This window comes from Arvicanthis niloticus, chromosome 1 (assembly GCF_011762505.2).
Source record: "Arvicanthis niloticus isolate mArvNil1 chromosome 1, mArvNil1.pat.X, whole genome shotgun sequence".
NCBI classification, from domain to species: domain Eukaryota; kingdom Metazoa; phylum Chordata; class Mammalia; order Rodentia; family Muridae; genus Arvicanthis; species Arvicanthis niloticus.
Genome location: NC_047658.1, coordinates 78,850,953 through 78,866,773, shown reverse-complemented (window position 1 = coordinate 78,866,773; position 15,821 = coordinate 78,850,953). Strand labels below are relative to the sequence as shown.

Sequence of the window (15,821 nt, the reverse complement as noted above, 5' to 3'; positions counted from 1 at the left end):
CAGTGACTATACTATATCCCTTCCATATATAATCTCATTCAATCATTACAACTCTATAAATGCCATTATTCCATTTACCAGAAGAGAACAAATAAATTACTCCCAAGATCAAGTACTGATGTACTGAATCTAAGAATTCAAAACAACAAACTGGCGGAAAAGGTTAGAGAACGTTACAAAAGATGGAAATCACTGGGCGGAGGTGTTGCACGCCTTTAATCCCAGCACTTGGGAGGCAGAGGCGAGCTGATTTCTGAGTTGGAGGCCAGCCTGGTCTACAGAGTGAGTTCTAGGACAGCCAGGACTACACAGAGAAACCCTGTCTCGAAAAACCAAAAAAACAAAACAACAACAACAACAACAACAAAAACACACAACAAAAGATGGAAATCTTTTCCTTGTATATAATCTCTTAATATTTCAGTGTCAAGTTGCTTAAAACTACTATGGCTCAAACCAAATAAGGCTACAAGTTTGCTTCTCTGATCAAAAAGATGTTAGAAATTCAGAAGTGAGAGCTCTGGTCTTCAGTTACATGATTAGGGAATCCTTAAGCAGAAATGACAGTAGACACATCAGTGTGTGCTTGGAATAGTAACAAATGAAGTGGGTGGTGCAGGAATCCCAGGTATAGATAACACTAACACTTAGAAAGCTGAAGCAGGAAGATACTAAGGTTGAGGTCATCCTGAACTCCACGGGGAGAGGCTCAAAAAAGAAAAGTAATACTGCCAGGATTAAAACAACGTGAAAATACATTAACAAGACTCTTAGTTTTCCAGACTTATTAGAAATGAATAAAATAGACATATAAAGCTGTTTGGTTACACTTCAAATCCAATTATTTGAAATTTTACACATCTAAAATATGATGGAAACTTCAAATTTGTGAATGCTTATTTCTATGACTGAAAAGTTGATTTTTAAATCTATGTTTATTTCCATCTTTGTTTTTATTTGTTCTACCTTGGTTTACTCCGACAGCTCAGCATCCCACATACCTGCATATAAAATTCATAGTTTTGCAATTAACAAAGCTTGAAAAGACCTTTTTAAAATGTGTGTGTGTGTGTGTGTGTGCACTCCCATGCCTTCTTTCTTTATTCCAAGTGGGACCTGGAGATTGAGCTCAGTCATGAGGCTTGGCAGCAAGTGGTGCCTTTACCAGCAGGACCACCTTGCTGTCCCTTTTAAACATTTTTTAATTAAATTCAGGTTCCTGATTTTAGGACTTTATATTTTAGTTTTTATGTTTTATTTATATTATACATATTTATAATTAAATATATTAAGATATATTTATATTTTAGTTCCTTATATTTAGGACATCCATGTTTTAGAACCAAGTGACTGTTCTTTGAACAGTTCTTTGACTGTTCTATATACACTGGTATAGTGAGTATGGCATTTTTGATCACTGTGTTTCTACCACACATATGTCTTTATTTAGTGTATCATAAGGAATGTAAATCACTTGTGAAAAACTAAAATATCACATTATATATTTCTACTAGTTATAAAGCCTTACAGAAGTTATACAAAGTGAAATCTCTTGTATTTCAAAAATTGCCCCTTTCCCAAAAATGTTCTTTTTTACACATAAATAACCCCCCAAATGAAAATCCTTGTATATAAGTTTTTAACAGTTTTTAGTTTAAGTGAAAGTTTATTCAATAGCATTAATTCTAAGGCAAAGATCTAAGGATCATAAACCTTCAAAGCCACACTTATCAGACTTAAATACTAAGGAAAGTACAATTCTCTGCTGAAAATTCTATTTAAGGACTAGGTCTTTTCAACACCAAGACATGTCAAATTACGTTTGGGTCTTTGAAAACCCAGCTCTTGGGAATGAATTTCAAATCATGACTGTTGAAAACACACGTGCTTTAGTTTAGTAACCTATTTTTTCAAAAAAAAAAAAAATGCATTCTTAACAGAGATGGGACAGTTCTCATTTACATACCTTCATTTTTGGAAAGCTAAAATGTCGTGCAAATAGGCATGCATACATAACCCATCTTTCTTTTAAAATACCACCTGGAAGTATAGTTTGAAATGCTTCATTTTCCTATATAGCCCTTAAGTAAAATAAAAACACTGTGCTGTCCGTCTTTAACGTTTTCTAAAAACGGAGGAAAAACTTCAAAATTAGTTTGCAATTTTAAATTTTCCAAATGCCCGCGCTCTGCAAACACTTCTCAAGCCAGACTAGCATATTCTGGTTCAAGCTCAGGCCCAGCATTCTGAGGAAAAGCTGCCTCTAGTCTGGAGTACAAAGCCCTTCCTTTGATCCTTTTCTCGTTACTCTGCAGATGGAGGACTAACAAACAGAACGCTCTCCTATCGATGGGCACACGTCCCTCTCTTCAGCAAAGCTCCCAGACTCCAGACTGAGGCAAGGCCGCGAGGCCATGCCGAGGTCTCGGGGCGCCAGACCCGGGCGGGTCAGGGAGGAGGCGAGGAAGAGGTTCTTCTAGGCAAGCATGAGGCTCGGACTCCGGAACAAAGCGCCGGCCCAGGAAGACCAGGCGGCCGGGCGACGTACACTCACTGGGCTCCCGGCGCTACGCAAGAGTCCCGCAGAGCGCCGGCTGGCCGCCCTTACGCCACTGGCTTGGCCCCAGAGCCTTCGCGAATATGGCTTTGCGCACTGCGGCGGGGCTGCGCCGCAACCGAGCTTGCCCGCTGGCTCCTCCCCGCCGCCCTGCGCGGATTGGTAGCGGACGGAAGCCCGGCTGCTGATTGGATAGCGAAGGAGCCACTCGGGGAGGCTCTGGTGGGTCGGCCGCCGCAGAGTGATAAGTTCGGCTTCAGACACGCCTCAGCGCCAGCAGCGAGCCGGAGCTCTATGGAGGTGGCGGCGGGTACCAGGTGGTGGCTGCAGCAGCTACTCCTCTGAGCTGAGAGTTTCAGGCCGGCCCCGTCTCCTTCCTCCCCCTTCCCTCCCCCTTTTTTGTTTTCCGTTCCCCTTCCCCCTCCCTTCCCCGTCCCCGACGACCGGATCCTGAGGAGGCAGCTGCGGTGGCAGCTGCTGAGTTCTCGGTGAAGGTGAGTGGAGTCGCCGCCGCCGCCGAGCGGAGCCTTCTAAGATGGCCGCCGCCCCTGGCCGCTTCTTGTCGAGTGGAACAAAATGGCGGCCGCAGGCGGAGCCGGGCGGGGCGGCCTTTCCTCTGCCTCTGGGCTACTTAGAAATCTGTGGCCTCTGCGTCCTGCCCGTGCCGACCAAGGAGCTAGGCTACCGTGTGGTCGAGTGGCGGGCGCAGCCGGGATCCTGACGTGGGATCCGGGAACAGCGTGCGAGCGTGGCAGGCCTCGTGCCTCGGCGGGAGGGACGCGGCCCGCGGCAGGGCCCGGCCGTTGGCGCGGGACCAGCGAGGCGGACGAGTCCGGAGCCCGGCCTCCCGGCGGGGAGGAGGTGTGTAGGCCCTATTGCGGGATGCCCCGCTCGGGTGAAGCGGAGAGCGAGTCTCTGTCCCTTTGTGGGCCATGGCAGTCGAGGCGCTGTCAGCCGGGAGATTTATGGTGGAGGCGGCGGGTGGGCAGGAGGCCGCCTTCCTGTGGGAGAACAAAAGGCCGGCCCGGAGGGGGCGCCTCCCGCCCAGCCCTGGGCCCTCGCTAGTCGCCGGTCGGAAGCTGAGCCTGACTGGGCCTGGTGGAGGAACTCGCTGCTCTTTTGTTCGCGCGGAGTGGGGCGGAGGTGCCTGCTGCCATGTTGTGGCCCCGCTCTTCCGGCGGCTTTCCACACGCGCCTTGTGTAAAAAAAAAAAAAAAAAAGGAGGGGGGGATAAGGACGAGCGGAGGAGAAAACTGCCCAGCACCGGGGAATGAGATTCTGGCCGGCCTGTCACCACCCCGGCCACCCGTATTAGTACAGCAGACTTTCCCTTGTAGCACCGCTGGTGTTGATAGCGTTTCTGTAAAATTTTAAAGGCCCCATAATATGACTGCTTCCTAGGCAGTACCCAGATTTTTTTTCCTACAAAAGCTGTTTCTTTGCATCCTTGAATACCAAGGGAATCCACGTGGCTAAACAAGATTTTATGTGTATTTGGTTTTTTTACTTCGTTCTATTTTAGTCTTCTGAGGGCTGCAATGCAGTGAAAGTTCAATTGGCTGCAGTGCTGGGAACCAAAATAAATTATAATTGAAAGTTTATAACTATATGGCAGTACGTAATTTTGGTGTTTTCTCTCTTTACAGGCTTTTCATTTCTACCATCCCCTCCCCTCCCCACCCCATCCATTAATATTATTCTTTTGAAGATTCTTCGTTGTCAAGCCGCCAAAGTGGAGAGTGCGATTGCAGAAGGGGGTGCTTCTCGTTTCAGGTATGGTTTTGGGTGTGGGTAGATACATGGGAGGGGTGTTCTGAAAAGGCCAGTCATAAGAGTCATTGCCAAATCCCACTAATGTGCTGTGGTTCTAGAATAAAGAGTAAATGGAATACATTTGGGGGGGGGGGGGATTCCGCCTGAATGTATGTCTGCACCTCTCTGTACTGTATCAGAAGAGGGCATCAGATCCCTTGGGACTGAAGTTAAAGTTGTGAGCTGCCATGTGGATGTTAGGAACGGGAACTGCTCTCAATGCCTGAGCCATCTCTAGCCTCTGGTTCACTTTCTTTTAGGCCAAAGTTCACTTTGTTGTGCAATTTTTAAAATATAAATAGGTTCCCTTTCAAGTGAGGCATAATTGGTATAGTAAAAATTTTCTTTTGAATAGTGCTTCTTCGGGCGGAGGAGGAAGTAGGGGTGCACCTCAGCACTATCCCAAGACTGCTGGCAACAGGTATGGTAAAACTTATAAAGACAGTTCACTTTTAAAAACTGCCAATTTGATTAAAGACTTCTCCATGCCTAACAGGGTGATTCTTGAGAAGTCATCAGTAATCTTGATGTGGATTCATAAGTTCAAACTGCTTTTTATCCTCTTGGTTTATGTTTGCTGGTATTCTGAGATTACTATCCCTACTATAGGGTATTTGTGAAGTGGTCTGTGTGGAATTCGCTTAAGTTTAGTATTAAGTCTCAAGGTTTGGTGCCTGGGCCAGCAGTTTTGGCTTTGCCTGGGAGGAATGTATATATTCAGAAATGGAAATTGTCCGGTACTACCCCAAACCTACTAGAACAGAAATTGGGAATGAGTTTTTTTCAGTCTGTTTTAAGAAGCCATCTGGACAATTTTGATGCTGTTTGAAAAAGATTTTTAGGACTGTTGTGGAGAAATAGTAAAGCCTACGTAAGGTTTTGGTTTGGTGGCTCTTTTTCCCTCTGTTTAGCAGTTTAGGGTGGTATGGCATTTGTCGTGATTGGATGTTGTGTTTAAAGTTTTTTCTTAATTGTAAGCTACTTCATTGATGTTTTATTAAACTAGCGAGTTCCTGGGGAAAACCCCAGGGCAAAACGCTCAGAAATGGATTCCTGCACGAAGCACTAGACGAGATGACAACTCCGCAGCAAACAACTCCGCAAATGAAAAAGAACGACATGATGCAATCTTCAGGAAAGTAAGAGGGTAAGTGCCAAGTTCTGTTCTGAGGGAAGTAGAGAAGTTGTATTCTAGTATGTGTACTGAACAGACATGATTTTGGCAGGATTCATTGGGCATCCATTACATTGTAGTGGATTCTGGTGTCAGCAATATTTTAAAGAATCTTAAACAGAAGAACAGTAGCCTATTGGTATTTGACAGCAGGGGTTATTTTACAACCCACAAGCTTATTTGTGCTGGCATTTTGTGGGTAATAATACAACCATCTTAATTCATGGTACATTTCATATAATGAAGACCTACTGATACTGGGTTTAAAGCAGTTTCTTGTGAAACAGCAGGAAAGTCCAATACAATTCAGATGTTGTAACTAAGAAGTGATTCCAGCATCTCTGGATGAAAAATGAACACTCCTATAATACCACACTCAAGATTTGCTCAAGCCAGACAAAAGCCCTATTCCTAGCCAAGAAGCTACTAACAAATACGTGCTGCTGGGAGAGGGAATTTTTTTTTTCCCTGCCATGGAGTATCAGTTGATAGATTAGCCACACTCCAAGGCAAGGTCTTACACTCAGGAATAAATTATAGAACATATGGGAGAGTTGGGAGTCAGAAAAGATAATGATTTAAAAATACACTATGGAATTCTCAAAAGTTAGGGGGAAAGGAACATTTTCTTGTTTAGGGAGCTAGTAAAGGGAAAGTCAAAATTTAAATGCTATTTTTTTAGCTCAATTTTTTTTTAAGTTGCACTTTGTGTTTTCCCCCTCAGCATACTAAATAAGCTTACTCCTGAAAAGTTTGACAAGCTATGCCTTGAGCTCCTCAATGTGGGTGTAGAGTCTAAACTCATCCTTAAAGGGGTCATACTGCTGGTAAGTTTAAAATGTTAGCTTAAAAGAGGGGGGGCAGAAATTTAACAGACCCAAGTTAACTGAATTAATTGCATTAAGTAATGAGATACAGTTCCTAGGTATAGATAAATATATGATATATGTACATGTATGATAGATACAATTGCATAATGGTGCTAATAGAAACAAACACACTTAATGGTACCAAGATTCAAGGGGTGAACCATTTGTTTTGGTTGACCATGCTATCCAGAAATAGCTGTTAAGTTGTTCTCCATTTGTGAAAGTGGTTTTGGAAATTTTATGATAATTGATACCAAATTCTGGTATCTTGTTTTGCATAACTACCACAAAGTTGGATCCCAAATCCAGCATCTCTGTAGTTTATGATTTATAGTTCATTTCTAACTGGGGAGGAGATATATAACATGAGATCTATTAGATTGTACCAGACATGTTAAATTTTAAAAGTTTTTTTTTTCCTGAGGTGTCCAAATTAGTTGAGATTGTAATTTGTTGTGAAATGTAAGACTGTTTAAAAGGGGAGCTATTTCAGCTTCCAGTTCATGCTGGTTTGTTTTTTAATGACTTAATGTAGATTGTGGACAAAGCCCTAGAAGAGCCAAAGTATAGCTCGCTGTATGCTCAGCTATGTCTGCGATTGGCAGAAGATGCACCAAACTTTGATGGCCCAGCAGCAGAGGGTCAACCAGGACAGAAGCAAAGCACAGTGAGTGGCTATTTTTGTTTTCTTTGTTTTGAAATTAATTTGAAAGATTTTTTTTTACAAAGCCTATAATACTTTTTGTTTTCAAATAGACATTCAGACGCCTCTTGATTTCCAAATTGCAAGATGAATTTGAAAACCGAACCAGAAATGTTGATGGTAAGATTTTAAATTTGCTATTAACTAGTACTGGGTGTTTTTATTAAATTTGTGTTTGTGTGTCTGTGTGTGCACGTGCACACGCATACATGCATGCTTGCATTCTATGGCCTAAGTGTAGAGGTCAGAACACTTACAAGAATGGTTCTAAGAGCCAGGCAGTGGTGGCACACACCTTTAATCCTAGCACTTGGGTCTTGGGAGGCAGAGGCAGGCAGATTTCTGAGTTCGAGGCCAGCCTGGCCTACAGAGGGAGTTCAGGACAGCCAGGGCTACACAGAGAAACCTTGTCTCCAGTGGTTCTAAGTGTTGTTTAATTTTGTTTGCTTCCCTTCCCTCAGTCTATGATAAGCGTGAAAATCCCCTCCTCCCTGAGGAGGAGGAACAGAGAGCCATTGCTAAGATCAAGATGTTGGGTAACATCAAATTCATTGGAGAACTTGGCAAGCTTGATCTTATTCATGAATCTATCCTTCATAAGTGCATCAAAACAGTAAGTATGACGCGAGATGTAGTGGCTTAGGGGTGAGGCAGTCAATGAGAACATCCTTATTTGGGGAAAATTGGGCAGTTACTCAAATTTTGATAACCAGAGGTAACTTAGTGGGGTTTGTAGTGTGCTTTATAGAGGTAAAACAGATTGCCTGTGTTGAAAATTCTTAGAGGGTTTCTTCAACACAGACCAGTAGGAAAGCATTGTCTTACATGCTTTAGGAATTACAGCTGAGTCAGTCCAAATCTAAGGAGGAAAACCAACATAAAACAAGAATAACTTAGGATTGCAAACATGTTCTTTTGGTAGCTTTTGGAAAAGAAGAAGAGAGTCCAACTCAAAGATATGGGAGAGGATTTGGAGTGCCTCTGTCAGATAATGAGGACAGTGGGACCTCGATTAGACCATGAACGAGCCAAGGTATGTTTTTGTTGAGAATAGTGTGTAAAAGATGTCTTTGTGGGGTGGTGTTTGCTCTAGTCATTGACTTTTATAGCATAATAATCCAAAGCATCTTAGTACACATTTACCTTATATCTAATTGTGTATTTTTGTCTCTTTATCAGTCCTTAATGGATCAGTACTTTGCCAGAATGTGTTCCTTAATGTTAAGTAAGGAATTGCCAGCCAGGATTCGTTTCCTACTGCAGGTAAGATGGTTTTTAAACAGTGTTCAAAGTTTTGAGTTTTTCATTTGGAATGGTAAAATAGAACTTTTATTTTTAAAATTATAGGATACCGTAGAGTTGCGAGAGCACCATTGGGTTCCTCGCAAGGCTTTTCTTGACAATGGACCAAAGACGATCAATCAAATCCGTCAAGATGCGGTAAAAGTAAGAGATTTTTGATTTGTTTTATCTTGGCATAGTCCCTCCCTTTGTTAACTCTTTAAAAATTAGAATTGGTATTGCTTTGTAGTGTCCTTCATCCCACTTATAATGGTAGCATTACATCTTAGTAATAAGGACAGTACTTACCCACTTCCTTCTCTAAGGATCTAGGAGTGTTTATTCCTGCTCCTATGGCTCAAGGGAGGAATGACTTCTTCCTGGAGGGACCGTTCATGCCGCCAAGGATGAAAATGGATAGGGACCCACTTGGGGGACTTGCTGATATGTTTGGACAAATGCCAGGTAATTTTAAACAGCAGTGTTTTGGTAAAACTAAAAGTTAATGTTTTAGTGAATGTCTAAGAATTATTTGTATTTTAAGGTAGTGGAATTGGTACTGGTCCAGGAGTTATCCAGGATAGATTTTCACCCACAATGGGACGTCATCGTTCAAATCAGCTCTTCAATGGCCATGGGGGACACATCATGCCTCCCACACAATCGCAGTTTGGAGAGATGGGGGGCAAGTTTATGAAAAGCCAGGTAAGACATTGATAATGTTAGGGCTAGCCTTAGGTCTAATACCTTTTGCCCTTTATTTTTAGATGAAGCTGAGTTTTGATGCTTTTTTTTCTTAGCATATTTCCATCTGACAGTTGTTTCAAATTGAGTAAGATGCTTATCCTTAAGATTAGTAAAAATCACATCACTTTATTCAACAGATAGGTTAGATATTCTTCCCTGTTTCACCTTTTCTGGGCAAAGCAATGGCTTGGCTCATCCCTTTGGTACTTGATTACCATAATTTTATCTAGACTTTCTTTCTCCCTTTCTGAAATAGGGGCTAAGCCAGCTCTACCATAACCAGAGTCAGGGACTCTTATCCCAGCTACAAGGACAGTCGAAGGATATGCCACCTCGGTTTTCTAAGAAAGGACAGCTTAATGCAGATGAGGTACATTTGCCTACATTACTTCTATGCAGTAGTTTGTCAGTGCAGAAGTCTCTTGCCCGATGATTATAAAAAGACGCGAAAGAGGACTTAAAGCTGGAATTCTTTTCCTTGTATTCTCTCCTCTGCTCTTTGTCTTTAACTTCTCTTCTACTTTTCTTTTCTCTGCTTTTTCTCTCTCTGGATGTCCAGCGTCCTATGAGCGAAGATTATGAGATATGAGGGCAAGTTTCTAAGTTATTTATATAGTTATCATGAGAAAATGGTAAAGATACTAAGTAGAATAAAGGGTTTATCTGCATTGCTGATATTGGGAGACTTGAACGGTACAAACATAAGGTTTGTGAAGTTTTTTAAATTTGAACATCTTAGTCTTTGAATCAGGTATTTTTCCCATAAGTTAAATTTATTATGTGACATGAAATAACTTAGTTTTTGGAGAATTATATCTGCTATAATAGTTAATTTATTAGAATATTAGTTGTGGGGTATTGAAAGTGTTAATGGTTATGTTCATTAACTCTGTTAACTTGGTTGTATGTTGATTTGTTTTCAATTTTAGATTAGTTTGAGGCCTGCTCAGTCGTTTCTAATGAATAAAAATCAGGTGCCAAAACTTCAGCCCCAGATAACTATGATTCCTCCCAGTGCACAGCCACCACGCACTCAAACACCGCCTCTGGGACAGGTATGGTCTCAGTATAGTACACTTCTCAGTGTCCCTGAAGGTGTATGAGGACTCAAGTGTTTCCTTCCCTCTACTTCATGGTAGCGCTCTTATTTTTGGTTTGTTTCATTTTGATTAAACATGTGTTGTTCTTGTCTTTAGACACCTCAACTTGGTCTCAAAACTAATCCACCACTTATCCAAGAAAAGCCTGCCAAGACTAGCAAAAAGCCACCACCATCAAAGGAAGAGCTACTTAAACTGACTGTAAGTTTCAGAAAGCCTCATAAATAAGTTATCTCTGCTTGGAAAACATTTGAGGGTAGGGAATGCTAATGGGAATTGAATTGTGTTTTTAGGAAGCCGTTGTGACTGAATATCTGAACAGTGGAAATGCCAACGATGCTGTCAGTGGTGTGAGAGAAATGAGAGCTCCAAAACACTTTCTTCCTGAGATGTTAAGCAAAGTGATTATCCTATCACTTGATAGAAGTGATGAAGATAAAGAAAAAGCAAGCTCTTTGATCAGTTTACTCAAACAGGAAGGGATAGCCACAAGTGACAACTTCATGCAGGTAGAACATTCTACTGATAGTATGGTAAGGTAACTTCTTTCCAGTTAAGATTGGAAATTAATAAAACTGTTTTGGATATTCTTCAAGGCTTTCCTGAATGTATTGGAGCAGTGCCCCAAACTGGAGGTTGACATCCCCTTGGTGAAATCTTACTTGGCACAGTTTGCAGCTCGTGCTATAATTTCAGAGTTGGTGAGCATTTCAGAACTAGCTCAACCACTGGAGAGTGGCACCCACTTCCCTCTCTTCTTACTTTGTCTTCAGCAATTAGCTAAATTACAAGACCGAGAATGGTTAACCGAACTTTTTCAACAAAGCAAGGTCAATATGCAGAAAATGCTGCCAGGTAAGAGCCAGCTAACTGAACACTGAATGGAGATGTGGGTCCTTGGGTGGATTTTTGTTTGCTAAGAAACCATTTATAAAGTTCTGTCTAGATAAGGCCAACCTGATGAAATGAAAAATTGATTTGTGTTTGCAGAAATTGATCAGAATAAGGATCGAATGTTGGAGATTTTGGAAGGAAAGGGACTGAGTTTCTTATTCCCACTCCTTAAATTGGAGAAGGAATTATTGAAGCAAATTAAGCTGGATCCATCCCCTCAAACTATATATAAATGGATTAAAGATAACATCTCTCCCAAACTTCATGTAGATAAAGGATTTGTGAACATCTTAATGACCAGGTAAGATGATAGTTCATTTGCCAGAAAGAAGTCAATAACAGTTTGTGTTGAGCTAAACAACTGTTGGGTTTCTAACAAAACTTGCTGTTCAGCTTCCTACAGTACATTTCTAGTGAAGTAAGCCCACCCAGCGATGAAACAGATTCTTCCTCTGCTCCTTCCAAAGAACAGTTAGAGCAGGAAAAACAGCTGCTGCTCTCTTTTAAGCCAGTGATGCAGAAATTCCTTCATGATCATGTGGATCTACAGGTCAGTGCCCTGTATGCTCTGCAGGTGCACTGTTACAACAGCAGCTTCCCAAAAGGTGAGGTGACCGCTATTCAGGAGTTGGGATTGAGGGGCAATGTGAATAGCATGTTGAATTATGAATTATATTCTGTGTATTTTTTTAAAGGCATGTTGCTTCGATTTTTCGTTCATTTCTATGACATGGAAATTATTGAAGAGGAAGCTTTCTTAGCTTGGAAGGAAGACATAACTCAAGAGTTTCCAGGAAAAGGCAAGGCTTTGTTCCAGGTAAGTGCTTTGTTGAGATTTGGTCTTCGTTTGTTTTGGTTTTTTGTTTGTTGTGGGGTTTTTGGTTTTTTGGTTTGTTTTTGCTGTCAACTTGGCTTGATTTGTGTTTTTCTTTGTTAGTATTTTAAATGGCCCTCTTTCTAACTTGAATGTGTCCAAAAGTATGCTGCTGGTCAGCACTATTACAAGCTACAATCAAGCAGTTAGCAAACTGAGATAAAAGTTATAGGATGAAATCATAATGGGATATAAAGGTGTTGAATTAGGTGATAATTTTGGTAGTAAAGCTGTTTGCATGGGTGAAAAAAAGCATATTTTTATGATCTAGTTTGCTTTTCTGTTATCAATGGAATTAGAGCCCTAAGTGGAATTTGACATCAAAGTATTATAATGTATATAAATAATGAGTTTAATAGTAGGATCCCAGTTGAGTACTAAAGTTTCTTATTTAGCACAATTCAGATAGTTTTCTACTTGTCTTTTTTCCATGCTTCAGATTTGAGGAAACCCTGGTTTATAGTTTTCTAAGATTTGCAGGCTACTTCATGAAAATCATTAAGGATTAATCCTACTCATACTTTTGAAAGTCTGATAAGTAATTCTGGTATGCATCTTGGCATGCCATCCTTCCTCATCTATATGCTGATAAAATTTGGTTTGAAAGAGTTGCTATCTTTGACTAGATAAAAAAAAGACTACAGTGTTCCTGGCTGAAGTGTAAGACTAGTTAATTGAAGGTAGGTGTGGTGCATGCCTTGAAGTTTACTTCTTTGTAGTTAGAAGGACAGGGACTAGGTTCAGAGTTGTCCTATGTTACATGATTAATTCAAGGAAAGTCTGGACTGAGTCCTTGTCTGGTAGGGAACTGGAGAGACATCTCAGCAATTCAGAGTACTTGTAGTCCTCAGTTTCTAAAGGTCCAGTGGCCCTTTCTGCCTGCTGTGGGCATGATAACACAGGCATATCATACAGGCAAGACACTTGTACAGTATTTTTAGAAGGCTATGGAAAAGACTCAGTAGACAAAAACCAAGGTTCTGATCCCAGAATCCACTTTTGGTATATATCCTGATCCAAAACTTAGAAGTTTTACTAAATCATTAATTTAATTTACAGGTGAATCAGTGGCTAACCTGGCTAGAAACTGCTGAAGAAGAAGAATCAGAGGAAGAAGCTGACTAAAGAACCAGCCAAAGCCTTAAATTGTGCAAAACATACTGTTGCTATGATGTAACTGCATTTGACCTAACCACTGCGAAAATTCATTCCGCTGTAACGTTTTTCACAATATTTAAAGCAGAAGCACGTCAGTAAGGTTCCCTTCTGCATAAGGTTTTTGTAGTGTGATGTCTTAATCATAGTCTACCATCAAATACTTTAGGAGTATCCTTAATGTTTAGATAGAATATTAGCAGCATGCAATAATTACATCCTAAGTTCTCAAGCAGAGGCAGTCTATTGCAAGGACCTTCTTTGCTGCCAGTTACCATAGGCTGTTTTAAGTTAGAAAACTGAATAGCAACACTGAATACTGTAGAGATGCACTTTGCTCAGTAATACTTGAGTTGTTGCAATATTTGATTATCCATTTGGTTGTTACAGAAAAATTCTTAACTGTAATTGATGGTTGTTGCCGTAATAGTATATTGCCTGTATTTCTACCTCTAGTAATGGGCTTTATGTGCTAGATTTTAAAATCCTTGAGCCTGGGCAAGTGCACAAGTCTTTTTAAAAGAAACATGGTTTACTTGCACAAAACTGATCAGTTTGAGAGATCATTAATGCCCTTGAAGTGGTTTTTGTGGGTGTGAAACAAATGGTGAGAATTTGAATTGGTCCCTCTTATTATAGTATTGAAATTAAGTCTACTTAATTTATCAAGTCATGTTCATGCCCTGATTTTATATACTTGTATCTATCAATAAACATTGTGATACTTGATGTAGTTGTACATGACTTCAAATAGTATCTGCAAAGTTATGGAGAATTGTTCACTTTGTTTTGAGGTATGGATTTATCTCAGTTTAAGAACTTGGGAAATTTTTAATTTCATAGTCTTAATCAGTAGTGGTTCAGCCTGTAAAGTAACATCCCTTAATTCAAGCCTTAAGAATTTCACCTTGGAACTGTTCCCTATCAGTCTTGTTCTAATGTGAACTGTCCATTGAATCTGACCTTTACCATTACAGGCCTTTTGTTAACTCTTTGGCCCTGCTTTCTAAGCACCTTAGGAATAAGCTTGTCTCATCCACCAACCTCTTTGCCAAGGTATCTGCTTAGCCCTTAATCTCCATTTATTCTTCACCACAAAACAAGAAACTGAAAAACAAAACTGCATGGTTTTAGAACCAAGCAAACTTTAAGTCATCCTAAAATTGGCTCCCTCCTCTTGCTTTTTTTTTTTTTTTTTTTTTTTTTTTTTTTTTTTGCCTTTGCGTATTCAGTTACTTTACCTGGAATAGTCAGTGTGGTCCCCTCACCCTTTAACCTTCAGGTGTGGTATAAACGTCAAAGAACTAGCCTTTTTCTGCTGGGACAATGAGAAGTTTGTATCAAACTCTGCTGCAAAAGAAAAAAACATTATGCTTTGGCATGGAATTCAGAGAACACTTGGCCACAGAAATAGACTGGGTGGTCAAGTCCTGTGTCCCTTGTCAAACATTATTTCTCAGGTGTCCCCAACTCCTCCTGGTGACCAGAGCCTACTATAGGCGGAGTAGGGACAGATAAGCCCTTGCTGCCTCCCAGCAGAACCATGTTCTGCTTTGGCGGCTCTTATTACCAAGATTTGCAGTAGAGTGGAAGAGAAGTGGACAGCCAAGGAGGCCCATCCCACATCTCAGCCTAGCCTGTGGTCCACTACCCATTCAGCCCATGGTGAAAGCAGAGCTCCAAGGGGATAGTGTAGCTGTGTCTTGAATCATTTCTGAGTGAGATGATGAATTTAGGTTTTGTGAGCTTCAATCTTAGAGAATTGCAGTATTTAAGAGCAATTCAAAATTAGGTTTAGGATCCAAAATGTTCTGGATAAAAGATTGTCTTTGAATCTGAAGCTTGATTGACTGCATGATAACTGAGTTAGGGCTAAAAGAACTAACTGAAACGATCTGTGTATACACCACTCACTAGAAAAACTAGTAATGAATAAATGCTTGGATAGTGATCTGGGTTTTTCTTCATTTGTTACACCACTTGATCCTAGCATTGCACAATGCCTCCAACCTATTATTTGGCCTTCACAGTGGTTACATTTTGTGGATATAGATATAGATATATAATCAGTGTGCATATATATGTATGTATGTGTATGTATGTATGTATATATATATATATACACATTGAAAAATGAGTACTTTGAAAGCAGTCCTAGGACTGCTCATGGTGTGGCAAGAGTCCTTTCACATACCCCCAAAATGAGTAGCCTCTAAATCCTTGAGGTGGGTGTTGTGGATCCGCTGTAATTCTTAAGGTAAACCAGGAGACATTTACAAAGCTCTTCCCCACCTTGTCTCGGTGTCAGAGACAACCTGACAAGAAGAATGTCCTGGTCCAGGAAGACAGTGGAGCAGAATAGCAGAGACTGAACTTGGAGTCACAAGGGCTCTCGCCCCCACATCACTTGGAACTAGGTCAGAAAAGCAGAACAAAAAGCCATCTACCCTCCAAGACTGTTCTTAGAGCCCTCTGCCAGACACCAGAAGGGGACATTGGTAAATAAGATACAAGGATCTTTGTCCTGTATCCAGAAAGACCTGGTGGACACTGAAGGAGTGATAAGTGAGAATTTTGTCCTAACTGAATAATAGGAAACAGCTCAGATGTAGTGACACCTTAAGGGCAGCTGAAACATCTGGAACATTTAAGGGT

General features: G+C 40.9%; 1 protein-coding gene and 1 non-coding gene across 3 annotated transcripts in view; both read left to right on the top strand.

The window, feature by feature from the left end:
• Eif4g2 (eukaryotic translation initiation factor 4 gamma 2) overlaps positions 1-13,895 on the top strand; it is a 49,326-nt gene extending 35,431 nt beyond the window's left edge. The window contains exons 4-25 of one of the 2 annotated variants that reach the window (XM_034505400.2): positions 2,316-3,051; positions 4,204-4,330; positions 4,725-4,790; positions 5,376-5,516; positions 6,268-6,370; positions 6,948-7,079; positions 7,169-7,235; positions 7,577-7,728; positions 8,038-8,148; positions 8,295-8,378; positions 8,463-8,561; positions 8,723-8,861; positions 8,941-9,101; positions 9,400-9,513; positions 10,073-10,198; positions 10,340-10,444; positions 10,537-10,752; positions 10,840-11,098; positions 11,234-11,438; positions 11,531-11,742; positions 11,833-11,954; positions 13,071-13,895. In XM_034505400.2, coding sequence (XP_034361291.1) covers positions 7,645-7,728; positions 8,038-8,148; positions 8,295-8,378; positions 8,463-8,561; positions 8,723-8,861; positions 8,941-9,101; positions 9,400-9,513; positions 10,073-10,198; positions 10,340-10,444; positions 10,537-10,752; positions 10,840-11,098; positions 11,234-11,438; positions 11,531-11,742; positions 11,833-11,954; positions 13,071-13,136 — 2,103 coding nt within the window. In that variant the 5' untranslated portion in view covers positions 2,316-3,051; positions 4,204-4,330; positions 4,725-4,790; ... (3 more) ...; positions 7,169-7,235; positions 7,577-7,644 and the 3' untranslated portion in view covers positions 13,137-13,895. Of the gene's footprint in view, positions 1-2,315; positions 3,052-4,203; positions 4,331-4,724; positions 4,791-5,375; positions 5,517-6,267; positions 6,371-6,947; positions 7,080-7,168; positions 7,236-7,576; positions 7,729-8,037; positions 8,149-8,294; positions 8,379-8,462; positions 8,562-8,722; positions 8,862-8,940; positions 9,102-9,399; positions 9,514-10,072; positions 10,199-10,339; positions 10,445-10,536; positions 10,753-10,839; positions 11,099-11,233; positions 11,439-11,530; positions 11,743-11,832; positions 11,955-13,070 lie in introns of those variants that run through there. The other variant, XM_034505411.2, reaches the window with a different exon arrangement.
• LOC117702006 (small nucleolar RNA SNORD97) lies at positions 9,566-9,738 on the top strand. Its single transcript, XR_004605924.1, has one exon. It is a non-coding gene; the product is annotated as a small nucleolar RNA SNORD97 (small nucleolar RNA).
• Positions 13,896-15,821: the final 1,926 nt, after the last annotated feature.